Genomic DNA, 27547 nt, shown 5'->3' with positions numbered 1-27547 from the left:
CTCGCTTGTTTGCTTCGCACTCCGATGGGCAAGTTGACATATCTCTCGTGAACCGAGAGTCCCATCGCACTGCAGTCTGGTAATTTATTTTAATTGATTTTCACATCATTTATCAGCAATGCGAGCCGGCAACGGCAACAGCAACAGCAACAGCAACAAACAACATGCAACAAACAACGACAAGGGGCAATAATAACAAGAGGCGTCGAACACAGTGCACTCATCCAATTTGAAAATTTTTAATGCGAATCGTTCTTAATCAATTTGTACAATTTTAAATGCCCACTGATGTGCATAAATGCAACATTTAATTTATGCAAACAGCAACAGCAGCAACAACATTTGCCAGCGATTTATGAAAAAAAAACAAAAAAAAAGATTCAATTTATACATCTGGCAGAAAAAAGTGAGACCGAAAAGTGACAAGAAAATGTTCATAAAATGAAATTACGGTCCCACCTGTCGTATGCGTGATATTTATGCGATGTCGCCGTGCAAAGTATAAATATGTGTCTATATTTATATGAATACCTGAGAGCCTATGACCACCCAAAAGCCAATGTAATTACCAGCTAGTTTGACCAATGTCCAAAACAAATTGAAGCCAACTAAAGTCTAAAAACTAAACATTATACAAAACAACATATTCAAAAATGAAAATGATCAAAGCGCAATAGAAATTTAAACTGAATTCAAACCCAAATCCGACCCTAATCCAAACTCCCCAAAACCAAACAACTGGAACCCTTATTAGATGCAAGCGGACAGCAAATGTTGCTCTTTTGGCAAAGGGAAATGAAAATTTACAATTCGAAATGCAAAATGCATTTATGGCCATTCGATAATCGACAGTGGGTGTTTTTAACTGTCTACTTTGCACTGGGGACTAAGTGATGGAGCGGTGGTCAACGATAGTGCAGGGAATTTGAGTTTTCACCCATGATATCCGATTCGGTGGCCCTTATTAATAGTCAGCGATGGGTAATTGTCAGCGAAACTCTGCGATAATTCACAAACGATTGATGGAAGGCCAGCGATTGTGTGTCAAAATCGATAAGCATTATCTACATATTTTAAGTTGAAAAAAAAAGTAATGTTTAAACTTAAGTGAGTTATTTTTTTGGTAAGCATTAAGTAATAAATAATATGCCTTTAATAAGGCATCTCACTGTTAGCCGATTTATAGTTAAAGGATAGCGATAGCGACATCTTAAAAAAAGTTATTTTTTTAAGAACTTGTATACCAGTTTTAGATAATTTTATAATGTAGAGTGGTTTTCGATAGAAGTTATAGAAATAGCAGCTACAAATCACTTACATCTAGTTCCATCCCCAAACTATTCAGTTATCATCCTGCTTCCTGCAGTTATTTTCATTAGCTGGAAAAGTCCCCCGTAGGAGGATTTCCACTTATTTGTCCTGTACATTCTCTTCTCCATTGGTGGTTACTAACCAAGTTCTGTGTTTCTGAACCGGAGCCCTTGGTTTGCCGACTTTGGTTAAAAACCGCGCGGCAACCGAAAAATTTGTTTGCAGTTTTGACTTGGCGCCGTGGAAATGGAAAAGCATTTGACCACGTCGGAAAACGTGAAAGGAGCTAACAAGGATAACCCAGGGGAGGGGAGATCAAGGGGCTGGGGGCTGAGGGGTTGCCCTGTGACATACGTAAAGTTAGCTGCAGTTGCCCTGCATCCAAATGAAGAGTTTTATTTATGCGGCGGGCATTTTCCACTTCTTTTTCCCTATTTTTTTTCCCCCTCCAACAGCAATATTTCTGTGTGTGTCGGTTGGAGTCATGTCGCGTCATATAATTTAAGTAAAAATTTATGTCCTCACAGGCAGGACAGCCAGAACAGGCAGAACAACCAGAACAGACAGGCTTTAAGGACACACACGGAGTGACTTTATCAGGGTGTCCCCGTTTTTTGGCTTATATAATAGTGATGCACTCAGTGCGGCAGCGGCAGCAAAGCCCCCTTTGAATTCTATTGGCAGAAGGTGCCTGAATATTTCCCTGCATCCCTTTTGGTTTCCCTTTTGAAGTTCTCGCTTGGCGACCCATTTTGCAGCTTCATGAATTGCCAGGCGGCCCACACACACACACACACACTCTCACACACACTCACACACACACGCCCCATTCAGCTCAACAACTCCTTCCTCACGTGAAGAAGTGGGAGAAGGACTACACCTCCCCACCTGTCCCTCCAACTGTCGCTTCCTTTAAACATTTTCGGTCGCACATTGTAGCTGCCTAATGAACACATGAATAAAATATGCGATTTGCTTAACTTTTGCACGACTCCTGCCCAAAGAGGGGAGCACCCCAATCCCCAATCCCATCGGCCCCCAATTCCAATCCCTTTCCCTACACGAAACCCAAGCCTGAACCCGCATAAGCAGTCGGAAAAACACTGACCTACAAAGTGTGTTGTCTTATTTATTTGCATTTCAAAATGTGGGGTATTCAATATTTTCCCATATCTTTGAAAACGTTTATAATCCCTGAAATATAATAGCTACCTATATTTGTAATTCCCAGTTTTTATTTCCTTGAAACCAAAAGTGTAAATAGGAATCAGCTTTTGACAAACTCTCTTATAAATATTCCAAAACTTGTTTAAGTCATTTCAAAAACTCATAACTAATTTGAATATCTCCCAAAAATAAACTCCATAATCCTTTCCAAAAAAAAATTTACATTGCTTAGTTTTATTACAGGATTTTAAAATAGTAAATATAAAAAAAATTGTTAATTTGATATTAAGCTTTTAATGGCTTTGGTAAGTTGAGACTATATAACTATCTAAATTTGAAAGTTATTAAAAACCTAAATAAAGCATTTTTATTCCAATGATTACAATTTTTCGCAGTGCATCAGCAACAGTCTCATCAAGCAAAGTTTTTCGAGATTTCCGAGTTGGCGCAGGTGAGGGCTGAACTCCTGCAGAAAGGGGAATCCCACACACACATCGCCCCCAGGGGCGTACCAATGGGGGGAGGGGGGATTCAGAGGAGGGGTTTTCGAAAGGGGCAGACACAGATGGCTTGCTGGTTTATCTTGGGCGAGCAGACGGCAGCTTCCGTCACTGGGATGCATCCAAAAATCGTTGAAAGTCACTCAACAGTTTAACAGGGATAGTGTGAAGAGGGCTGTGTTGGTGGGGAAGGGGGGTGGAAGTGATGTAAGGGGTTAACTGGGTGGGGGTGATTGTGGGTGGTGGTTGGAAAAAGTGTAGCATGCAGATGCCGTTGTAAAGTGGGCGTGCGACGGATAGATGGTAAGATGGATAGACAGATGGATTGTTCGCTGCATAGATGGCAACTGGAATACGGGATATGGATATACGAGTATGTGTGCAGACTAGTCTCCATTTTCTCCGCCTTTTCCTCCTGTTTTTTTCCCCCACCCAACATAATGTTTGACGAATGGCAATCGACTGCTTATCGAATGCCAAACAGAAACTCAATTGAGTGTGGCACCGAAATGTCAATCGAATGTTTACGGAATCCCCATAGCCGTTTATTCTCACTTTCATGGCAAGCCAATTGAATCGAGTCAATCGAATGGTCAGAGGTTCCCTAGGAAACCTTTTAAGGATTAATTAGTACCTTCTTTATTGATTATCCTAGATTTTATTTTAATACTCAAATAAATCAAAATATTATTGTTGTGCAACACTAAAATAATCAAGTCCTATCATGTACAAACTAAGAAGGAAATGGAAGTCTTCAAAATTTGATCATGAGACAGACACACATTTCTTAGCCCTTAGCAAATTGAACAGTTCGATCGCCGGATGGGACTCCAATAATTGGAATCCCAATTTCGTCTTCTGCCCTCATCATTTTCGCCGCTATTCAATACTAATTCACCACCCCCAGTGTTGTTAAATGCCCAACTGTTTCTTTGGTTATGGCGCCCAACAAGTCGCGTCCAATTGAATTCGATGCGAGTGCAGGCAATGAAGCAAGTGCCACACAAATAGCCGAAAAAAACAAAGAAAACGGAAGGAGGATGCAGCAATGGAGCAATCGAGGATGAGAAAGGAGATGCAGAATGGGGAGGAAGAGCCACAGCAGTTGCAAAAAGTCTGGCGCCAAGCATTTGACGGCTGCTGGAAAGCGATTCAATGGGCACGTTTATGCTGAAAATGGATTTCCCATAGAATTAATATCACACCAAAAGAAAAGCGCGCAAAACAAAAAAAAAAGGAAAGCGTTGAACGAGCTAAAGATGGAGGCTAAGAAAAGGGGAAAACCGTGGGAAAACGAGGAGCGGAAAAGAGAAGCCCAGCAGTCTACTTTTTCATGCAATTGAATTGCCAAGTGAAAATCTGAGAACATGCAGAAGCTCCGAAAAGTGCGGAGGAAATTGCACTGTAAAATATTGTTCTTTGAAAAATAAAGAAAACATTAAAATAATATTTGACAAGATCGATTCCTGAAGTTGGTTATCTTCAGAAGTTAGCTTTTGTTTTCTCAAAATCAATAATAATTTTTAAAGTTTTCAAGATCTTCCTTGCTATTGTGCTATAATTCCCAACTGGCTATAGTCAGATGGTAAGTGGCTCTTTCCTAGAACGTTGGTAAAAACTAGACCGCAATTTAAATTTTTAAGTATTGTTTGAAATTATATCAAAGTGTAAACAATTATTTTCCCCAGTGGTCAAAAGTTCGGGTGAAAATCTGAGAAATCGGGGTGTGAATGGGGGGATACAAGTAGAAGGAAACGACGACAGCGCGCGGATGACAAGAGGACAAGGCCGAGACAAGCCAAAAACCAAAGCCAAACCCGAGCCATGGCCTTAGCCAAGCGAAAAAAGGTTAAGTGGAAAGCTGAGCCAAGGCTAAGTCCCTCCCCCGGAAAAATGGGTGACTTGGCTGACGGGGGGGAGTGGGGGGGATCAGCCAGCCAGAGATTGACGCAGAATATATTTTGGGATTTGCCACATGGCGCAAAGGACTCCTTCAATTACAACTATTTGAAATGGGATACTGAGCGGAGAGTTCTGCGTTCCCCGTTCCCCTTTTCCTCTTGTGAATAAAAATTGGAACACCACCTCCCCTGGCTAACCCCATACTTTCTAACTGGCCCCCAGTTCGTATGAGTGATTTATTTTATGGGCTCTTTTATTCGTTCCAATCTTTTTTTTATACCCCTCAAGTGGGTATGATAATTTAGCCAGCCTTTTCGGGGACTCTAAAGGAAATCAATTCCTTTCTTTGGCAAATGTATATCCTCGATTGTCAATCAAAAAAGGGTATGAGTTTTATAGATTTGTGATCCTTTTCATTGATAATTTAGCTTGTTTGTTGAATTTTTGACATTTTTATGATGGAATTTTGAAGTAGTACAACTATGGAAGATTGTAGTTTAATTTGTAAATAATCTGTGTGTTTAATATCAGTAAAGTATATTCTTTAGGTTTAATTCTTTAAAAAAATACATTGAAAATTAATGTTCTTTTTTAGTCCATCCGGGGTAATCGATCCTTCGAGTCCCGATCCTTTGCCGCCTTTATGGCCTGCTTTTTGTTTCTGTTTATGGGCAGTCATCAAATTGCAGACCAGGCGTGACAACACGCAAACTCGTTGACGAACTCTTCGGAACTCGAGTTGCAGCAGCTGGGGAAATAGGCAAATCGCCGTGGTAGTGGGCAAGTGACCGCCGATGCACTTGCTCTAATTGTGGCCACTGCCACGCCCACCGCCGAAAATGGGCGGCCCATCGGGAGCCTAATGACCGCCATTAAGTTTGTAATAAGCATTATATGCGGGACAAATCAGGGGCGATTGGCCGATGTGCCACGCCCCCGAGTCGTTGCAATCCTTGGCTTCAATTTGCAAGTGGATATAAACAAAGAAAAGGAAGGCTAAAAATAGGCAATCGCCTTAATTAAATGCCTTTGGCGTTAATTGGCAATTAAGTTAAAAGGATATTGCAAAAGTTTTATTTATTTAAGTAATTTGTAGTATAGTCTTTGGAAAGGAGTGAAATTAAAGGGTTCCACCTTAGTTAGTTATTCATGTATTATTTAAACTTAAGTTTAATAATAACTCCTACAAAATATATATACTTTTATGGCTTCTTTTTCTGCCATTTTGAATTTTTTTACGAATTTAGTATCCCAGAACCTTTCAAGGGAAAAAGCTAGCACTCGAATAACCCTTCTGATTACGTTTTCAGATTTTTAATTGGGTCCATGGGACATTTCCGGTCTGATGGCCCGATTTGGCCAGAGTGACAACCTTCGCTTCGTTTCGGAAAATGGAAAACTGTCGCTGTGTCATATCTCGAGAGGAAAGTGGAAAACCTGTGGAACGCTGAACGGGGGAAAAGCATTGAAAATTGTTTGCAAATAAAATGCAAGTGAAATCTAGCGCATTCATTTGCAACAAAGGCAAGGCAAACAAATGCTAAACTATCGCACTTCACTGCCATTTTCACTTGAGAGGAAGCAACAAAAATAAAAAAAAAACAGCAGGGGAAGTGGCGAGCTGAAAGGAGCTTTCCTTGCCGTTGTCCTTTATGGAGCAGTAGGATATCCTTGCAGGAGTGCCCCAGTGTCGGGGGCAAACATCGAAATGGCGAGTGCAAAAAAAAATAAAATAAATTGTTCAATTTAACAAACAAGTGAACACACAGCAACTGGCAGGTGAGTGGCAAAGGTGGGCGGTGAGTTTATGAGGGGAAATGGAGCCAGAAGCTCTTTTTTTAGTGCACGGCAAACGAATGACTTTCGATTGCATAACTCAGGTAGCCTCCCCGCATTTCCTCCAGTGACTCACTGCCAATAATACACGGACCATTTTGGTCAAAACGATATTTAATAAAAAAGGAGGCAAATGTCATTGCTTTTTCTGTTCAAATAACAAAATAATGTGATTAACAAGAGTGATTTATATATATATATTTTACATTATTTATTCATCTAAAGATGTGCAAATCGAGCTGTATTTTTATCGGTGTACGCCACCCACAGTTGACCATTTCCATTCAGCTTGGATAATTGCATCGATAGGGAAGTCTCAATATTATTTCAATTTAGCAGAAATTGCACTCCATTCAAGGCTCTTGATCTGATGAATTGTGTTATAGATTGCAATCGAAACAAACTCAATCGCAGGTGCAGTGCAGTACTTGAGTTGATTTCGCAATTTCTTAGCCTGCTCTTTATAGTCATAAATAGATTAATGCTGTCTGATGTGTATGGATGGAAGTGTCTGTGTTTAATTTGCTAAAATTAATTAACAATGATTGGATTAGGCTCATTTTAAAAATAGCCTAAAGGGTTAATCAAATTAAAAGTATGCACTCAATGCTGATGGTTGGATTGTTGACTATCCAGGGTGCCTGGGCCACCCACCACCTCCCAAATCAACTCAAAACTAACCACCCAAAACCGCACAAAATCTCGACATTCGCCAGATGACTTGAGGTTGCCATGACGTGACAGACCCGTGGAAACCGAGGAGTCTGGCATTAATATATGCACCAGCAACGTGTCATAAACTGGTCACCCTCTCCCCCTCCCCCCTCCAATCCAATCTCCTCCGGATTTTCCTGCCTTTCCCGTGCCCTTTTTTCCACCATTCCTGTTCTGACATCAATTTCACTTTTATGGTTTTGCGCCCTGGCCAAGTAACTTTGTGTGCGGTTTGCCAGGACTGCGTGCTAATTTTGAATACTTTGTGGTGAATGTTGCGGTAGGGTTTTCCGGGGGTGTAAGGATGGGCATCTGAGGCATCCAAGGGATGCGGCATGTGAGCGCTGCTGTCAAAAGTTCGGGAAACACGCGTCGACTCCAAACCGGTAAAAAAGAGGCCCTTAATGCGGTCATTGAGGCTTTGGATATACCCTTTAGCAAAAGATTAACTGGCGTTCAGTTCATTTGAATGAACATAAAATATCTGAGGGGACAACACACATTTCCAAGGTCGAAAAGCAGCCTCTTGATACTTAAAAAAAAAAATTCTTGTAGAGAATAAATAAGAAAGCGAAAAAAAGGGAAATATTTATTTTGCTTTGAAAGTCAGCAAGGCAAACGGATGAAGGGTATTATTTATTCAACCAAAATAACAAATATATATATTTTTTTCAATAAAGATTTGTGCTAAAGAACCCTTAGGCTAAGTGCAACCTTCTAGCGAACCTTCCCTTTGTAAGGGTATTTCTAAAAAGTGAGAAATAGCACAGCAGGCGGAGATATGATATACAATGTGTAGGCAGTGAAATCCATAGATAGCGGCCTTTTGGTTTTAAATAGGGCGGGAAGAGAATGGCGACGACTCATTAGCCAAGTCGTAAGCCGCTTATCAGTTTTCACTTTTCACTTTTGTCCATGCAAATCCGGCAGGAACTTGAATGGTCACGAAACTGCCGCTTTTCCTGCTTTTCCCGCCTATCTATCATCTCGAGGCACTCGTAGCATTTTCCGGCCCTGTCTCCCAGGTTTTTAATTCATTTCCCTCGATTGCATTGCTGCCGTATTTTGTTGCACACTTTTGTGCGTCCTTCTGGCTACCGCCCGCATTGTCCTTTGATATCCCTTTCCCCCCCGCCTTCTCCCTGCCTCCACAAAGACAATGTCCTGGCCAGCAGATGGTTTGGTATGCATCTAAGGCAAACATTTGCACTACTATATATACACAGTCCGACCAACCGAAATTCCCTCGGCCAGTCAATCCAATCTTTAACTGCCATTGCTTAAATGATTTGGGCGTTGAGCAGAAGATGGCAGAGGAGATACAATTGTCCGAGCAAACCCAAACAGCTGCTGCCAATCTTGGTGGGACGTACTTCCTTTTTTGTTAAAAGGCATGACGATTTAGGGATTGGTTTTGTACAACATGATTAATTAAACATAAGCCAAGTCAAAAGCTCATTCAACTGAAGTTTAATTAATTACTTTATAACGTATCCATACAAATCAAAATTTATTGCATTTCATCTCAACCTTTAAATCAAATTTAAATTTTAAGCTGTCGTAACGGTATCATTAAAATTCATTACTTTACCAAATTCTATCCGATTCCCAAGTGGCATACCTCTAAAGACTTGTGATTCGATTCTCTAAAAATCTGCATTCAAAATTTTTAATTTGACGATGATCAAATTTTTGACCCATTTTCATGTTAGTTATTTCCAATTTTTTGATGTCTTGTAAAACAGTGACTCAAAACTGGACTTCCACAGTCCATAACTTTACCAAATTCAAACCGATTCCAAAGTGGCATACCTCTAAAGACTTGTGGATTGATCCTCTAAAAATCTTCGTTCAAATTTTTCAATTTGACGATGATCAAATTTTTGACCCATTTTCATGTTAGTTATTTCCAATTTTCCGATGTCTTGTAAAACAGTGACTCAAAACTGGACTTCCACAGTCCATAACTTTACCAAATTCAAACCGATTCCAAAGTGGCATACCTCTAAAGACTTGTGGATTGATCCTCTAAAAATCTTCGTTCAAATTTTTCAATTTGACGATGATCAAATTTTTGACCCATTTTCATGTTAGTTATTTCCAATTTTCCGATGTCTTGTAAAACAGTGACTCAAAACTGGACTTCCACAGTCCATAACTTTACCAAATTCAATCCGATTCCAAAGTGGCATACCTCTAAAGACTTGTGATTCGATTCTCTAAAAATCTGCATTCAAAATTTTTAATTTGACGATGATCAAATTTTTGACCCATTTTCATGTTAGTTATTTCCAATTTTCCGATGTCTTGTAAAACAGTGACTCAAAACTGGACTTCACAGTCCATAACTTTACCAAATTCAATCCGATTCCAAAGTGGCATACCTCTAAAGACTTGTGGATTGATCCTCTAAAAATCTGCATTCAAATTTTTCAATTTGAACATGATCAAATTTTTGACCCATTTTCATGTTAGTTATTTCCAATTTTCCGATGTCTTGTAAAACAGTGACTCAAAACTGGACTTCCACAGTCCATAACTTTACCAAATTCAATCCGATTCCAAAGTGGCATACTTCTAAAGACTTGTGATTCGATCCTCTAAAAATCTGCATTCAAATTTTTCAATTTGACGATGACCAAATTTTTGACCCATTTTCATGTTAGTTATTTCCAATTTTCCGATGTCTTGTAAAACAGTGACTCAAAACTGGACTTCCACAGTCCATAACTTTACCAAATTCAATCCGATTCCAAAGTGGCATACCTCTAAAGACTTGTGATTCGATCTTCTAAAAATCTGCATTCAAATTTTTCAATTTGACGATTATCAAATTGTTGACCCATTTTCATGTTAGTTATTTCCAATTTTCCGATGTCTTGTAAAACAGTGACTCAAAACTGGACTTCCACAGTCCATAACTTTACCAAATTCAATCCGATTCCAAAGTGGCATACCTCTAAAGACTTGTGGATTGATCCTCTAAAAATCTGCATTCAAAATTTTCAATTTGACGTTGATCAAATTTTTGACCATTTTCATGTTAGTTATTTCCAATTTTCCGATGTCTTGTAAAACAGTGACTCAAAACTGGACGTCCACAGTCCATAACTTTACCAAATTCAATCCGATTCCAAAGTGGCATACCTCTAAAGACTTGTGGATTGATCCTCTAAAAATCTGCATTCAAATTTTTCAATTTGACGATGATCAAATTTTTGACCATTTTCATGTTAGTTATTTCCAATTTTCCGATGTCTTGTAAAACAGTGACTCAAAACTGGACTTCCACAGTCCATAACTTTACCAAATTCAAACCGATTCCAAAGTGGCATACTTCTAAAGACTTGTGATTCGATCCTCTAAAAATCTTCGTTCAAATTTTTCAATTTGACGATGATCAAATTTTTGACCATTTTCATGTTAGTTATTTCCAATTTTCCGATGTCTTGTAAAACAGTGACTCAAAACTGGACTTCCACAGTCCATAACTTTACCAAATTCAATCCGATTCCAAAGTGGCATACCTCTAAAGACTTGTGGATTGATCCTCTAAAAATCTGCATTCAAAATTTTCAATTTGACGTTGATCAAATTTTTGACCATTTTCATGTTAGTTATTTCCAATTTTCCGATGTCTTGTAAAACAGTGACTCAAAACTGGACGTCCACAGTCCATAACTTTACCAAATTCAATCCGATTCCAAAGTGGCATACCTCTAAAGACTTGTGGATTGATCCTCTAAAAATCTGCATTCAAATTTTTCAATTTGACGATGATCAAATTTTTGACCATTTTCATGTTAGTTATTTCCAATTTTCCGATGTCTTGTAAAACAGTGACTCAAAACTGGATTTCCACAGTCCATAACTTCACCAAATTCAATCAGATTCCAAAGTGGCATACCTCTAAAGAATTGTGGATTGATTCTCTAAAAATCTGCATTCAAAATTTTCAATTTAACGTTGATCAATTTTTTGACCCATTTTCCTATTTTCCCCGTTTCTACACAAACTAGTCCCTTAGTTATAAAGCTATTTGAATAAAATTTTACTGCCATAAGAACGACCATATGAAAATTGAATCGAAAATTGGCCTAGTTTTATTGTTTTAAAACATTGAAATCAAAATATAGAATATTTAACTTATGTAGAAGCTGCAAGAGTATATAAACTTCGGCTTACCTTAGTTTGCTCCTTTCTTGTTAGTATTACGACCTAACCAAAGTAATATATCCCTAAAATATCTGTATATACTTATCGTTTAAGAATGCCCCTTAAGGGAATTTACACTTCTCTTTAAAAGAAACCTTCGAAGTTCTTCCTTACTATGTATTTTTTATGTAAATTTCATGCACAACTGTTCATTGCCTCCCCTGATATCACACCACCCCCACTCCAAAGCCCACCCATCCTCTATTTTGCCCCACCCCTCCCCTGTGGAAATGTGTTTGCGAGTGTATGATTTTCAACAATTTGCATGGACGCTTGGCCGGTTCCGTTTCAGTTTATTCCACACACATTGCCTGCATATATAGGACCCCCTTTCTAACCCCTCCCTTGAGAATTCCCGATTCGATATTACCATTACTCGATTGGAAATTCCATGCAACAGCTGTCAGCTGAACTTCTGCTGTTAATTGCAGCAAAATATTCAGTAGAACGGAAATTATATATCAGCCCCAAATAAACACAATTCCATTAGAGAAATATGCAGATCAGAGCAATATGTGCGCATATATGTAGAAATAAAACATTATTCACGTCCCAACACTTTCACATGAAATCCGAAAAAAATGTCGAAAAAGTGATTTGAATATTCTATAAAGCTAGGAATTTTCACAATTTTTTTCTTTCATAAATTTCTCTTATCTTTTATTGTTTTGTTAAATGTTTACGGTGGAAAGCGCTGCAATAAGAAAGAGAGTTTATGACGCCACTAAAGCACCATTCGGCACGCTCTGTTTATGACTGTTCAGGAACATATATGCGAATATAGTAAGCATCTGTTAAGTTGTACGCTGTGGTACAGAATTTTAATATCTTTCTCTTATAATTATTTGTCTTATTTCAAAAGAGAGCACCTCTAAAAGATTGTGGTTTAAAATTCTACAAAGTTTTGGTTTTTAATTTTGGGTCGAACAAAAAATTAAAGTATTTAGCTTGGAGTTTGGTGACCCCGATCTTTTTATTTGCGTTGCAGATTATTCTGATTTACCTCTTATATTTACACATTTCTTTTTGTTTGTATCTACTTTTTTTCTACTAGCCTTATATTTATGAATCTCACTGTCCATCTGACCATTATGAACCGGCAACAGATGGAGTCCGAAATAAAACTAGGAATATCTTCTCCAAGTCAATGGCCGTTCAAAATAACTACAAATTTCAAAAGCGCAAACGAAGATGATGGACTTGTGGAAAAGAACCCAGGGGAAAAATGGGAAGAACATTCCGATTTAAAAACTGCAGAGGCAGCAACAATAACAATAAAAGTGAGCAGACTTCTCTGGCATCAAAAGAAAGAACATGCGTACTATAGATCTCAGTTCCTATGTACATTGAAGTGGGTGCATATAAATAGAGTTTACAATGAATTAGTTTGAAGCTGTTTGAAGGGGGATTTGGGAAGAGTGTGATATATAGCGGTGTGTGAACAATACAAACGATACTAATGATACTAATCAATCAAGAGGAACTAATGTGTCCACGTTTAAAAAACAATTTATGAATGCTTTTTAACGTATGCGTTGAGGCCAGGCATATATTACCATTAAATATTACTAAACAAACTTATTATTGGAATTTCTAGTTCTAGTTCTATTGGTGACAAAAAGATTCCATCTTTTTATATGGAATCTTTCCTGTCTACTTTTTTACTTAATATATACTTATAATTAATAATGAGATTGCCATTAAATATTTATAAATCGAATTATGCATTGCATTATTTCGTTTTAAGCTCAGCAACTCCCTTTAAGATATTAATACTGTCTCTATCTACTTTACGATTTTTTGTTGTTAATTACCATAATAATTATAAAGGATTAGTGTACAATAATTTGAAATTTTTCTTTTTCTTTCAAGCTCATCTCACGAGCACTGCACTATTATCGATTTTAGTGTTGGTAGAGATGGTTGACAAAAGTCGATGCCAACAATAAACAAAACGTTTTAGCAGCCTCTCCTCGAGAAACACCCGAATGCCCCATTCCGAAAACCCATTCCGCTTTTGAAAACCCCATCCACCCCATAAGACTTTGATAGATGGAGCGACCGAAAGTTGCATTATTTACATTTGCATTGGTGATGAGAGGGGAGGGAGGGGAGGGGAGGGGGAATTCTCAGAGGCCAGATGAAATTCACACTTACACTTCGCCTCGCATATCGCATATATATCCTCACTTACAGAAGCATGGGTGTGGATTATGCAGTTGCCGATGTGTGGACGATAGACCAAGTCCTACAATAACATCCCACGCATTCCCATCGGAGCACATAAATCTCGAGTTTCTGTACGGGGGTGGGGCAATCCCGACACCCCCCAACTCACCCACTCGGATATTAATAGAGTCGAGTGGTGGAGTCCAAGTCCAAGTCTCTGGCTGATCCAATGTTTGCGCTAATTTATGGCGGCGGATCATAAAGCAACTTAATGGCAAAACACAACACTTGCTCGATTCATTCCCAAAACCTAAAAATGAAATCGAATAAAACAGAGAAAGCTCGGGGGAGTGAAAATCTGTTGATCGTAAATTCATTGGGTGACACTTTTCGATTAGGTGACCTATTCAATTTTAGTGCTCCTAATTAGCAGACCAATTTGTGTCACTTCTCCTTTTCTAAAATCAAAATAATTGTATTAGTGTTCTGAAATTCAGATTGATGGTGTTTAAATATAAGTGTGTGTTTAAATATAAACATGTTATAATAGGTATGACTAAGACTTGTAAGACTTTAGACTTGGACCAATTAAATTGAAAACGCTGATATGTGCATTCTTATCTGGATTTCTATTACCAATACCACAATATAGATATGCAGCCTTAATTACTAGACTTTACCCATTGTTGTTACCAACGATTGTATCTATTGTTATATCCTTTCAATACTCTTAGCCAACTCCGTCATCAAGTTGAAGTAAATGAAAATCACATTTAGGCCAGCCAATTTCACCCTCTGTGATCCCCAAGTTGATCCTGAACCTGAAATCCAACCCTTTGCCCCCATGAAAAATGCTCTCGAGTGGAGTGGGGACTATTCCCATAAAGGATGCAAAAGATGCGCACAACATCCAAAAAAAAAAGGGGGAGTGGGTAGAGCAACATGCAATTAAAGGCAATTCAAATGCGCCACGCCCACCCAACCGCCCATCCGCCCACGTCGTTGATGCAAGGACAAAAAAAGGAGTAGGACTCGGCAACTTCCCAAGATGGGCAAACTGAATGGCAAGCAAATGCCTGAATGAGTGACAGTCTTAATTACAGAGAGATTAGCATTGGCCAGGAACTGAAAAGTGGAAGGAATCGGGAACAACGGGAGGAGGGGGTAGGGGGGTTGGGGGGAGGGAGCAACCAGGATGCAGACGTATTCAATGTCACGTTCCACTGGAGGACGACGACTTAGACGATAAAAGGGCCCAGCCAGGTGAGTGCCGACTGGAGAATGGCGAATGGCGAATGGCAGGTGCTCCAGCTAATGCACTGCGAATCCGAAAGCCTATTATCTTAACTGCTTATTAAGTGTAATTAAAAGTACAAACATTTACGTTCAAATTTGTAATGCAACAGATTGCACGTTGCATACAAGGCAAACATGAGCCCACTCTATGACCAAAATTGTTTCGTTTATGTGCATAAATAGTAATCTACATTTATTACATTAAGTACTGCAAAAATACTAATTATTATTTAAGTTTGAGCCCATGCCTACGAAGCTTAAGAATTCGCGAATTCAATTTTGTTGTTTTTTTTTTGGAGAATAATGGAGCTTTGGAATAATGAAGTTATATTGTTATTGTTAAATGGTTGGCGTCCAAAAAATCAGGATAATATCGCTGCTTTCGCACAGTGTGTTCCTGGTCCTGATCCTCCTTTTTCTTCCTGTACCCTGCAATCCCGTCTCCTCAACTTGATTTTCCCTCTTCCTTTTGTGCAACCTTTTTTTTCCGCTTCTTTGTTACATTTAATTGTCGCAAACGAAGTGGAAAAGCAAATGTTGCACAAACACACGCGGAACTGGGGGTTTTGGGTGGGGGCAGGGGAAATGCACACTAATTACTCCGCGACAGTTGAGGGGCGAGGGGTGGAAAACCCTTTTTACTTTTCCGCTTCTCTGCTCAGGCCTTTCTCACACTTTGTTCTTGGCGCTGCCTTGCTTTTCCTTGCCTCGCTTTCTTTATTTCTTCGGTCTTTCACTCAAGGGCTCCTCGTAACCCCACACCCCCCCTCATGATAATTGAAATGGCGAGCGCCCTTGGTAACAGGAGGGGGGGTGGTGAAAGTATGGGTGCCCCAAGTCAAACACAATAACCCCGTCCCCCGGGGAGAATAAATACAAAAATAATGAATAATAATAAAACAACAATATTAATAACTTGCCGCGCTGCGCAATCATAACACAAAGGGACAATTGAAATTACGATTTCGATTTAATTTCAATTGGCACTTGCATACTAAATGGACAATAAACAGAAGAAGTTGCAATTTATGGATGCCAAATCAATTAGACTATCGAAAACCCATAGCCAAATGTGCATAAAATACTTTAAATATTATAATCATCTTGTTCGTTTAAAATTGTAACAAATTTGATTATTATGTACCTTGAAAGTTTCGCACAAAGTTCAATGTCAGTTGGACTAACAAAAATCCCGGTGAAAATAGAAAACTTTTCTTTTATCCTTTTATTTTTTAGCCATTCTTAGATTCTGGCCATCGATCAATTACAAAGTCTGGCACGGACATTTAAGCCAAGTGCACACTCAAAGCGATTGTTCAATACATTTCCCGCTCTCAACGCTCCTTTCCTCCTTTTATTGAAGGGAAAAGCGAAAGGGGGCGTCCTTGGACCTTTATCTACTTTATTAACTAGTGCTAAGCAAGACGCTTTAAAAAGGGCAGCAAAATGAGCACGACTACAAAGAAGACGCCAACGAAACAGACGCAAAAACAGGAGCTGACATCCTGGCGATTTTGGTGCCCTCCCCAAGGATTAAATGACTTTGGCATCATATAAAGTTCAATTCAGCACAGTTATTAAAACAATGAAATAGGAATATACTTTTTGAATATTATCACCAAATCATCGGTATCATCTACATGTTTGGATGTATCTTTTAAAATAATTCAGATTTAGTGACTAAAATAGATTTGTCCAAACACAAACTCAAATACAGTCAACTTTCAAGATTCATTGTTAAATTTAAAAGAATCCGTGTTTCCCAAGGAGCCTTGAAAGTTTGTTCTGTAGCCTCTGGATTATTTGCTGGTAAATTAATTAATTACAAAAGGTCCAAAGCGGAGGAAAGTCAAGCTGTTAACATAAAATAAGTAAGCCAAATTAGATACCCAAGTACCATAATGCACTTTGTTTACAATGGAAATAAATCCATTACTTATAGAGTTGAAATATGAATAATAATAATATGAGTAAATACCTTTATTTGCATAGTTTGGGGTTCGACTGAATTTAAATTTGTATTCTTCGCGCGCGTTAAATGTCGAAACGGTTAACTTTTAAAGTGCGTTTAATACATTACATGTAAAAATACATTTTACACGAGATTTTACCGTTTTCGACCCTTAGTTTGGGAACACAAATTGGGAAAATAAAGATATGATCATCTAATGCATTCAGGTTGCTTAAAGTCCTCAAATCGAGTTAAACACTGCATGTACATATTTGCTTTTGCCAATTCACTGTTGTTCACTAATTACGTTACACTTTTTAAGCTATTAATATAATTTATTTAAGGAGACTACCAAGCGACTTCCTATTCCTTCAAATTATGAGTCGCAATAAAGCTGAATGCAAAACATGCCTTTTGACTCTCTCAAAAAGAGCTTTAAGTTCCGTTATAAACGCATCAAAGTAAGAAATTGAACAGTAAAATGCTAAACTTACTATCGATAGCAAACATTCACTTTAGATTGGGAAAAAAGCAGGAGATTGGTAAACTATTTATACATTTTTATTTATTAAATAATAACACATCATCTTTTCGATTCTGTGAAATTCCTCCGCATTGAATTTCGTTTGCGCTTAGAACGAAATTCGAGGAAATTGACCAGCTGCATTTCCTGGGACAAAATGTCTGCACCTTCAGTAAACAGAAAACGGGGAATCCCACAAAATCAGCTCGTTGGGTAGTACATATTTATTAGGGTGAAATCAAAGTGTTCTTATGCATATTCATAGGCTACAGAGAATTTAGCATTTTCGCGTATATACGAAATATCTGTACGACATACATTTAAAGCCGCGAATCACATCAAGCACGAAGGACGCTTGCAGCAGATCAGATATAAGATTTTAAAATGAGGGTTCATCATGGTTTATAAACAAAAAAATGTGTAAAATGAGTTGTGAGCTGTGATTAGCAACTAAATAAAGCTGCCACGCGGCTTGACTGCTTCTCCTTCGCTTCCGTCAGCTTTTATAACTTCAATTTGGTCCCGGCGGCGGCGACTCCTTACTTCTCCTCACACCACTCGTTCTCCTTGCGCACCTGCTCCTCCTCGGCGGGCGTAAAGTCCTTCTTGATGTTGAAGGTCTTGCGGATCTCCTCCGGAGTCTTGCCCTTGATCATATTGGCCACCGTCTTGCAGGTGAGCTCCAGTAGGCCCTTGATGTCCAGATAATTGGCAGCCAGTATGAGCTCGAACAGAGTGCCCTGGTCGACTTTCAGGAAGTCGGCATCCCACGAGATAATGTCATCCGTGCGCTTCTCCTTGCTCTCATCGTCCTCCGTTGGCTGCGGATCGTCCTTGTGGTAATGGGCCCAGGTGAGGACCTTGCGAAGGATCGTGGAATTCACATTGGGCAGCGGCACAATGGCATTCTCATCATCCTCCATGCCGCAATCCTCCAACATGGTCTTGATGGTTCCGGAGCATTTGGCGATCTGGATGTCCGTATCGAAGATCTCCTCATCAGACGATTGCAACTTGATGCTGGGCATTTTATCGTTTGATTAATTACGGGTTCTGGAAAAAGAGGGTATGCCAATAGTTAGATTCGGATGCAAAGATGTTTGGCAGTTGTGACTTATTAGCTTGTTCATGAAAATGTCCCACTTTTGGTAAGGAATTTCTGTTTTTTTTGATAAACCAGAATTAATATAAATAATTTGGTTCAAATTGGTCAGCAAGATCAGGTTATAATGATCATTTTACACTGTGTTGCGTATTTGTGTGAATTTTGTTTTAAAATTTATGTATATAGTGGAATGTTTCAAAATTTGGTGTTTAAAGGAATGCTCTCAAGCCTGCAAAATTAAACGCGGAAACAGAAATAGAGGCGTCTAAAACTCATTTAATATGTGCTTTAATAATCACAAAATAAAAACAGCGAAACACTTTCCAGAAATGCGCACACACACACACACACACACACACCACTGCACTGACTCACACGCACACCGACGCAGCCGAATGTTCGCGCTTGCATGTGTGGGTGGGTTTTCCTCGTTTTCCCAAAGGCGCTTTTCCCACCTTTTTGTGGTTTTTCTTTCCACTCACCTTAAAGAATTAGTTGCACTTTAAGTTGGAGCAGGAGCTCGTTTTGGGAACAACAATTAAACACCAATTCGACAAATCGTTTGCGCAGTAAAAAAAATAGTGTGACCGAGGGAAACTAGAGGTGGATAAGCATCGATGTTAACGAGTATTAAAAAAGCAAAGATATCGATGTTTGGCAGAGAGTCATCGATGTTTTTCCACCTCTACAAAACAAATAAAATGGTGGCTCTATGTCCATACTAACTATCGATGACTGCCAAATCGAAATATACTAACATTTTCTCCATCGCAGTTAATCGAACGGTCACACTCCTGGCATTTGTCAACGGCATAGCCGCGGTCACACTGGTGGCAAAAAAAAAACGGAATCATATCGCGGAAAAAAAAACGCGACCAGCCGCATTTTATAAATTAAGTCCGATTTAGCACCGATTTTAAGCCGTTTAGAAACTTAGAGAAGTTTGTGCAAAGGAGAACGTGAGAAAAGAAAGGAAAAAAGAAGAAAAAGGCATACATACATACGCACGTACACACGTCTCGCTGCGAAGGAATATATGTATCCGTCTGAGGGTGTGTGTGTTTGTGTGTGCTGCAGCTTCTAGGCGAGAAGGAGAGAGCGATAGATTCCCGACTCGCGACTTTTGGAGCGTCCCGAGAGTAAGCGAGAGAGCGAAAGCCATGGACGGCGTTTGGATGTTTTTGGGGAACAAAGGCGTCAAGAGCTAAAATGATTTGCCACAGCAAGTGTGATATATTTCGGATAAGCAGCAAAAGCCAAGCCATCCAAAACCAATTCCAATTCCAGTCCAGTGTGTCGCCGTGTGTATGTGTATGTCTCGACAAAAAGCCGTGGAAAAAGACGCACGTACACACGCACACAGAAGCAGACAAAGCATCGTTTTGCGAGTGCGAGCGAGAGGCAAGAGCGCCTTAGTGAATAATTCATTTAAGGTAAATGTTTACAACAATCGAAATAAGTGCAATAAAAGCCAGCAAGAAGTGTATAAACACATCAAAGTGTGTGTGGATGTGCTGCCGTATGTGTGTGTGTAACAGGCGCCGCCATTTTTCGTTCCCATGTAACGAGCGTCTAGGGTTGGCAAAGCGTTGGAAAATGCCAACAAATATAAAAGAAATAAACAATTTAAAATTTTTAAAGCTTAAGAATATCCCAGAACTGTTTAGTAAACCCTTAAGTTCTTCTTAAATCCACCCTGCCAACTAATTAATTTAATTTGCAAAAAAAATTTAACTCGGCAACCCTTTTTTCTACCATTCTCATGCGCATATGCTGCTCTCTCGCTCTGACCTGCGTGCGTGCATGTGTGCGTTTGTAAACAGCTGAGAGAGCAATTTGCAGCCGAAATTTATTTCCATTCAGAACTATTCGACCAGCAACAAATATTAATTTCCAGTCATGTTTCCGAGCACCACCCACCGCCCACTTGTGTTTATGTTAGTCTATAATTTGATTATTTTCGCCGACTGATGTTAGTCAAGAAAAAGAGTTTTGGTTGCCGCGCAGCTATAAGAAATATGCAAAATTGCAAGTTACTGTTTGCTGCGCATGAAAATCGATAATCAATTTTTTGTTGTGTTCGCTTTTTGTTCACTAACACACCCGCACAAAGCTATGTTTAATATCTTTGGCTATAAGTGTGAGTGCCTAAACATATACCTATTCCAGGATTACCGTATTGTCTTTGTTTTTTTTTTGTCGCCGATCGATATAGCTTCTTTTTTTTTTACATGTGCTTGTCAAGTTAATTGATTTTTTTTCGCACGTGTGTGTGCGTGTGCTTGGAGGGCCTGGAATGAGTACGAGCGAGAGGGCTGTCTGTCGACGACCTCAGTTACACTCCCCTCTCTCTCGCTCTCCCTCGCGAAGCCGTATGAGTAAAAATAAAATTACGGCCATAAATTTAAGCAGAACGAGATAAGTTGAATATATAACAAAAATTTGTAATAAAACAGCTGTTTATGCAGATAACCAAATACTGCAAAACTATACTTTGTCGCGAGAGCGAGACAGAAGAGGAGTGTTTGTGTGTGCAAATACTTTTGCACTTGTCCTAGTCCTGGAAAACACATTGCCATCTCTCTCTTAACTATGTAACCCAAGAACGGCAGCGTTGCCAGATGGCATTTAAGTTTGGGATTCTGTTCGATTTGAATTCAAAAACAGCTGATAATTCGCCGCGATTTTGAATTTGTTTAATTGGCTGCTACTTGAAATCAAATTTTAATAAAACAAAATTATTATAAAAACATTTAAAATATTATTGACATGATTTATGATATTTCAGGAATACCCTTCACTTATTTCCCTACATTAATGGTATTTTATCCTTACAGACTGTCCTGCAGAATGGTCGTCGGCTCGAATCACACGCGGCGCGGTGAAACTGGCAGCAGATTTACAAATAGCAGCAGCTCCAGTGGCTCAAACGGTGACTCCACCGCTTCGGCCAGCAGCACCACCAGCGCGACGTCTTCACTAGCCACTAATTCTTCGACGACGGCGGCGGCGGCAGCTCTGTTGTCGTCCATGTCAAAGGGCCATGGCCCGCCGCCATCCGCACCGCCATCTGCGCACCACCAGACGTCGAATCAGCAGCAGCACCACCACCCACATGCCCACTACCAGCAGGCGAGTCAACAGAACAACCACCACCCCCACCAGTCGCACCACTCCTCGACTGGCAGTGGCAGCGGAGGAGGAGGAGGGGTAGCTGCTGGATCAGGATCTGGATCGGTGGTCAGTGGACTCAATGGCTGCAACGGCAGCGCCGTCAGCCGCCTGTCCCAATCCACTGGGATGTCGCCTCGTGAACTTTCCGAGAACGATGACCTGGCCACATCGCTGATCCTCGATCCGCATCTAGGTTTCCAGACCCACAAGATGAACATACGCTTCCGCCCGCTGAAGGTGGACACGCAGCAGCTGAAGGCCATCGTGGATGACTTTATCCATACGCAGAACTACGATGTGGCCATTCAGCGCATCTACGATGGTCCGTGGATACCGCGACATCTCAAGAACAAGAACAAGATCGCCACGAAGCGGCTCCACGACCATGTAAGTGACAGTTTCTCGACTTGTTAGGTCATAGATCCATGTTTGGCGTATAATTTCATACATTTTTATATGCTGGTGGGTTTAGTTAAAAGCTTTGCTAAGTTCAATATTTGGAATTAGTGTATAAATTCTGGCACTTTGCAATTATTTCTGGATAATAGATTATTGGTTATGCCTGCTTCAAATTATATTTATTAATTGGAGCTTATTTTCTGTTGTTTTCCCTTGCAGATCGTGCGATACCTGCGCGTCTTCGACAAGGACAGTGGCTTTGCAATTGAGGCCTGCTACAGATATTCACTGGAGGAGCAGCGCGGTGCCAAGATTAGTTCGACGAAACGCTGGTCAAAGAACGACAAGATCGAATGCCTGGTGGGCTGCATTGCTGAGCTGACGGAGGCGGAGGAGGCCGCCCTGCTGCACTCGGGAAAAAATGACTTTTCGGTGATGTATAGCTGCCGCAAGAACTGCGCCCAATTGTGGCTGGGCCCGGCTGCCTACATAAATCACGATTGTCGGGCCAATTGCAAGTTTTTGGCCACCGGCAGGGATACCGCGTGTGTTAAGGTCCTGCGCGACATCGAAGTGGGTGAGGAGATAACCTGTTTCTATGGCGAGGACTTCTTTGGGGATTCCAATCGCTACTGCGAATGCGAGACGTGCGAACGTCGCGGAACTGGCGCCTTTGCCGGCAAGGACGATGGCCTGATGCTGGGTCTCAGCATGGGACTTGGTTTGGCCACCAGCGGACCTGGTAATAATGGTGGCTATCGCCTGCGGGAGACGGACAATCGGATTAATCGCATAAAGAGCCGGGCCAACTCCACAAACAGCACCTCGAACAGTAATAGCAACACAAATGATTCCACTGGCACCAGCGAGAGTAGCAGCACGAATGGATTGGTGGTTTCAGGAGCAGGAACAACTGGAGCAGCAGGAGCCACTGGAGCAGCAGTGCCTGTACCAACGCAGCCATCAACTGGCGGCAAGGAGGCCACTGCCGCTGTCTCTCTGCCCGAAAAGAAACTGCCCAACGTTGTGGTTTCCCCGCTGACAATGAAGGAGCTGCGCCAAAAGGGCATGACCAAGTACGATGCCGAGATGATAATGGCTAACGCAGCCTACCAGCAGCAGCACCATCATCAGCATCATTTCCATCACCACCATCATCATCATCACCATCACCACAATCATGGCCAGCACGCAAGTACTGGAGCCGAGGCCACAGCGGCTGTGCAGCAAATGGCAGCCATGCAGAAGCCAGGAGGCGGAGGAGGAGGTGGAACAGGACCTGGAGGAAGTGCGGGAGCAACAACAGTGGGCGGCGTGGCCAGCGGAGCGGGCTCCGAGGTTAATGGCGGTCGTTCCAGCAGTCTGCGCAAATCAATGCGGGTCAATAGCACCAGCAGTAGCATATCCACCGCCTCCACGGACGAGGTGGTGGCCCCGGTGGTCGTGGCAAGCATCCCGCTATCCATCAAGGCGCCGGTGGTCCTTGTGCCCCGCTGCAAGCCCGCCCAGTTGGCCATTGCAGCTCTGCATCAGCGACAGCAGCAGCAACGCCAGCTGCGACGCAGCGAGCGCCAGAAGGAGAAGCTCACGGACAGCGAGAGCAGCGACACTAGCAGCGAGCAGTTGAAGAGGGAGCAAAAGCACCAGGATCACCAGTTGCCACCGAAAATGTTCATTCTAGCGGAGGAAGCGCATCCGGAGAAGACGGGGGATAAGCAACAGGAGCAGCAGCAGCAGCAGCAGGAGAAGCGTGTGACGCGTAATAGTGCGGGAAGAGCCACTGCCCATAACAATAACATTGCAACCACAACAAACAGCAGCAGCAGCAACAGCAACAAAGCAACAACGATTACAAATTGTAATAATCATAATAGTAATAATAGCAGTAGAATTAATCATAATTCTAATCTTAGCGGTAGACTTAGTGTTAAATCGAAGAAGCCAGCACCAAGTGAGGCCTCGTCCACACCCTCATCCACATCCACATCCTCAGAAAATCAGCAGCAGCAGCAGGCAACGCGTCGCAGTCGCAGCCCGAGTCCCGCCTACAAGAAGAACCTTTTGGCCAGCTTCGATCCCGATCCTCCCTCCAACCAAACAGCCAAGCAGCTGCAGGAGCAGAAAAGGGACGAAGGAGGTACTAATCCACCGGCCAAGCAGAAGCGGAGTCGAAGGGCAGCTGCCTTGGCAGCGGCGCAGAGTATCCATTGCGAAGCCTTGGGCGGATTCTCATCGGGATCTACTGGTGGCCAGCGGAAGAGAACACAGCCTCTGGAAGCTGCCACCTCATCCTCCTCCTCCAGCAGCATTGGCAATGTTGAACCCCTGTTAAAGACGCCAGAGCGCAGGCTGAAGCTAACACTACGCATGAAGCGTTCACCGATCCTGGACGAAGTTATTGAACTGGGGACGAGCCTGAGCAATGGTGGAGCAGGCCGAAGTGCAGCGGCATCGTCTCATCGGGGAAAAGGAGAAGGATCAGATAGATCTGCGCTAAATCTAACCGGCAGCAGTTCCAACGGCATTGAGTACGAGATCCTGCGCATGGAGGGCATTTCCGAGCATGGCAACGATGACGACGACGAAGAGGAGGAGGAGGAAGAAGAGGATGAAGTCGAGGAGCCAGCTGCCGAAGAAGAAGACGAGCCGCCGCCGAAGGAGGAGCAGCAGCAGCAACTGCCTACCAAGAAGCAGAGGAAGAAGCAGCGCAGCTGGAGCAGGAGCAGCCAACACAGATCGCCAGCGCCGAGCAGTAGTGGCGTATATGGCACTCCGCAGAAAAAGCGACTGCGGCTGATCTTTGGCAACGAATCCCACACCATAGACATTCCACCAGCAGCAGCAGAGGGAGCGGGAAGCGGCATGGATGAGTTGAATAGCAGTGGCGGCGGTGGCGATGAGTCCTTCAATGTGTCGTATGCCAGCAGCACTAGTTTGACGGTCAATACCTCCACCAGCAGCACCAGTTCATCGGGCGGAGGAGGAGGAGGAGAAGGAGCCACCTCCTCCTCGATCGAGGCAGTGGATTCCTCCACAGTAGGCCCACCCATTGCTGCCCAATCACCCTCATCCACTACCAGCAGCTCCTTTCAATCGGCCTGCACATCGACCACCAACAGCAACAGCTATTTTCCCAATGGCAAGCAGCGCTCTGCTGGCGAGGATTCCTATGCGATGCACTACTATCAGCTAGGAAAATTCGCTGGCACCTCGAGTCCGGGACAGGGACAGGCCATTGTGAGCAGCAGCAGTGGGTCGGGAGGAGGAGGGGCTGGAGCTGGAGCTGGGTTCTTGAGCATGCCGAAGCACACTTTTGGCACCTGCGCTCTTCTGGCGCCCACCAGTTTTGCCAGTCTGCAAAATCAACCGCAGATTAGCCAGCAGAGGTCCAGCGGGGGAGGAGTGGTCGCCTCGTCCACGTCGGCAGCCCCAGGCTCCTTGCATCATCATCATAACAACCATCATGGCCAGAAATAACCAACGACTGATCTCCAAGCAAATTGACTATGCACAGCTGCCATTGCCAAGAGAAGAGGAGGAACAAGAAGGGGGATGGGGAGAAGCCAGGACAAGGATATGGATATGGAGGAGGAGCACCAGGTGAAGAGGAGGAGCAGGAAACGCAACGGTTGGAGAATAAGGTTTGCTGCGCTGCTGGCGTCGTTGCCTCTGCTGCTGCTGAACCTGTGAAACCGCAACCGAAACCCTGTAGAAACCTTAGTTTTAGATCTTAGTCCAAGTAGATTCCTTGATATTTCCTTGGTTTTTCATATATTCAGGAAGCAAAAAACAGGCTGACAAATTTGTTAAATCGAATCCGGATATATATACCTGATTATAACTTGTTTTTTTTTTGCTTTCTTTTCTATTTCTCTCTTTTTTCTCTTTGTGATTACTCCCCATTTCTCTGAATCCTTTGTGTTCGCGTTGCATGTGGCGTGTGTGTGTGTGTGTGTTTGGTGTGCTTCTTTTTTTGCAGGTGGAAATGTAAAGCTTAAAAGTAGGAAAAGGTCGGAGGAAAACGCAACGTGTTCCGAGTACGACAGCAACAGGAGCCACTGCAGCAGGAGCAGCAGCAACATCGGCAATAGCAGCAGCAGCAGCCACATCTTCAGCAGCAACAGCAACACCAGCAGCAATTTGATAGTTAAAAAGCTAAGAGTAGAGTTAAATCGCATACAAATCATGTACAGTTGAGAAATAACCAAGCAGGACGAGCAGCCCAGGAGCCATTTAAACAATAAAAAATGAGGATGGAATTTAAAAAAAAAACAATATTCTAAATGCAATGCACACAGACACAACAACGCAATTAGCAGCGGTTTTAGACGCCTTACAACCTAACGTTAACTTTATATAAAACAAATACCTTATATTTACAAAAGAAACCAGTAAATAAATATTTAATGGATACTTTAGAAAATCCCACAAAAGCCAACAATAAAACAATAGTGCAGCAGCAACAACATCAAGAACAGCAATATAAACAACTCAATTAAGTAATTATATATATATATACACAACAAATTTAATATTAATTACAAATTGAAAAAGAACAAGAAAAAAAGGGGAAAAAGAGAAACTAAGCAAACCATAAATTTTCACATAACAGAGTAAACTTGTATATATAAAACAAAAACGGAAAATAAAAATTATAAAGCCAGCGAAAGCGAAAATGATAAAACCGAACATACAAATAACTTCCTGCTAAACACAACTCGATAAAACTGGTGATTCAAGTGGTTCAGCGAGCAGGATTTTAAGTACACTGGTTTTAAAATATTATTTTAATGAATTAAATCAAATCAGATCACACACACAGGCACACCCATCATTTTATTCCCACCCACTCAATATTTTATTCATATTCTTCGTACCGCTATTTTGTTCTCTTTGAAGTTAAGTTCTAAAAACCCAGCAGATAGAAAACTAAAATCTAACCCATCACAACCACACACACACGAAATGTATTTGGCCCACACACCGATTCGATTATGTTTTTATTACCTATAGTAATAAATATAAATATGATTTTTAACGATACGATTATTTTTTGTTTACCTATAAGTTTAGTTGCTAGCATATGTAATTAAATCTTAATCATATTCGATATATATTATATACTTTATTCATATGTGTAACTACTGTGTATTATTTTGTAAGCCACCAACAACAATTTACAGCAGCCGCGGCCGCAAAACATTCATAATAAACTAAAAAAGAACATTTAGTTTTTACAAATGCATGGTTTTTCCTTCCTACCGACTGTTGATTTAATCATTTTT

The 27547-nt window shown here is 41.3% G+C and overlaps 2 protein-coding genes across 3 annotated transcripts; one reads left to right on the top strand and one right to left on the bottom strand.

Moving 5' to 3' along the window:
* Window positions 1-17793: 17793 nt before the first annotated feature.
* Window positions 17794-19311, bottom strand: LOC108046902 (S-phase kinase-associated protein 1). The gene is made up of 2 exons (XM_017126868.2): window positions 19172-19311; window positions 17794-18637 (listed from the first exon to the last, which is right to left on the bottom strand). The coding sequence occupies exon 2, from the start codon at window positions 18610-18612 to the stop codon at window positions 18124-18126; it is 489 nt and encodes a 162-aa protein (XP_016982357.1). The 5' UTR covers window positions 18613-18637; window positions 19172-19311; the 3' UTR covers window positions 17794-18123.
* A 163-nt stretch (window positions 19312-19474) lies between these two features.
* On the top strand, window positions 19475-27503 carry LOC108046896 (histone-lysine N-methyltransferase Suv4-20). Of its 2 annotated transcripts, XM_017126862.2 has the most exons (4): window positions 19475-20122; window positions 21527-22250; window positions 22482-24120; window positions 26242-27503. In XM_017126862.2, the coding sequence occupies exons 2-4, from the start codon at window positions 21540-21542 to the stop codon at window positions 26457-26459; spliced, it is 2568 nt and encodes an 855-aa protein (XP_016982351.1). In that variant the 5' UTR covers window positions 19475-20122; window positions 21527-21539; the 3' UTR covers window positions 26460-27503. The 2 variants fall into 2 exon arrangements, with proteins under 2 accessions (XP_016982351.1, XP_016982350.1); XM_017126861.2 differs by lacking the exon at window positions 26242-27503 and having other exon boundaries at window positions 22482-26075.
* The last annotated feature ends 44 nt before the right edge of the window (window positions 27504-27547 follow it).

Source organism: Drosophila rhopaloa, unplaced genomic scaffold (assembly GCF_018152115.1).
Source record: "Drosophila rhopaloa isolate 14029-0021.01 unplaced genomic scaffold, ASM1815211v1 contig_3, whole genome shotgun sequence".
Taxonomy (NCBI): Eukaryota; Metazoa; Arthropoda; class Insecta; order Diptera; family Drosophilidae; genus Drosophila; species Drosophila rhopaloa.
Note: the sequence above shows the minus strand (reverse complement) of the source record. Positions and strands in the feature narration are given on the sequence as shown.

Bases quoted from the DNA above. Each gene is read 5' to 3' on its own strand.
- LOC108046902 (XM_017126868.2), bottom strand. From the start codon at position 18,612: ATGCCCAGCATCAAGTTGCAATCGTCTGATGAGGAGATCTTCGATACG.
- LOC108046896 (XM_017126861.2), top strand. From the start codon at position 21,540: ATGGTCGTCGGCTCGAATCACACGCGGCGCGGTGAAACTGGCAGCAGA. The intron at 22,251-22,481 runs GTAAGTGACAGT...TTTCCCTTGCAG, and splicing joins CGAAGCGGCTCCACGACCAT to ATCGTGCGATACCTGCGCGT.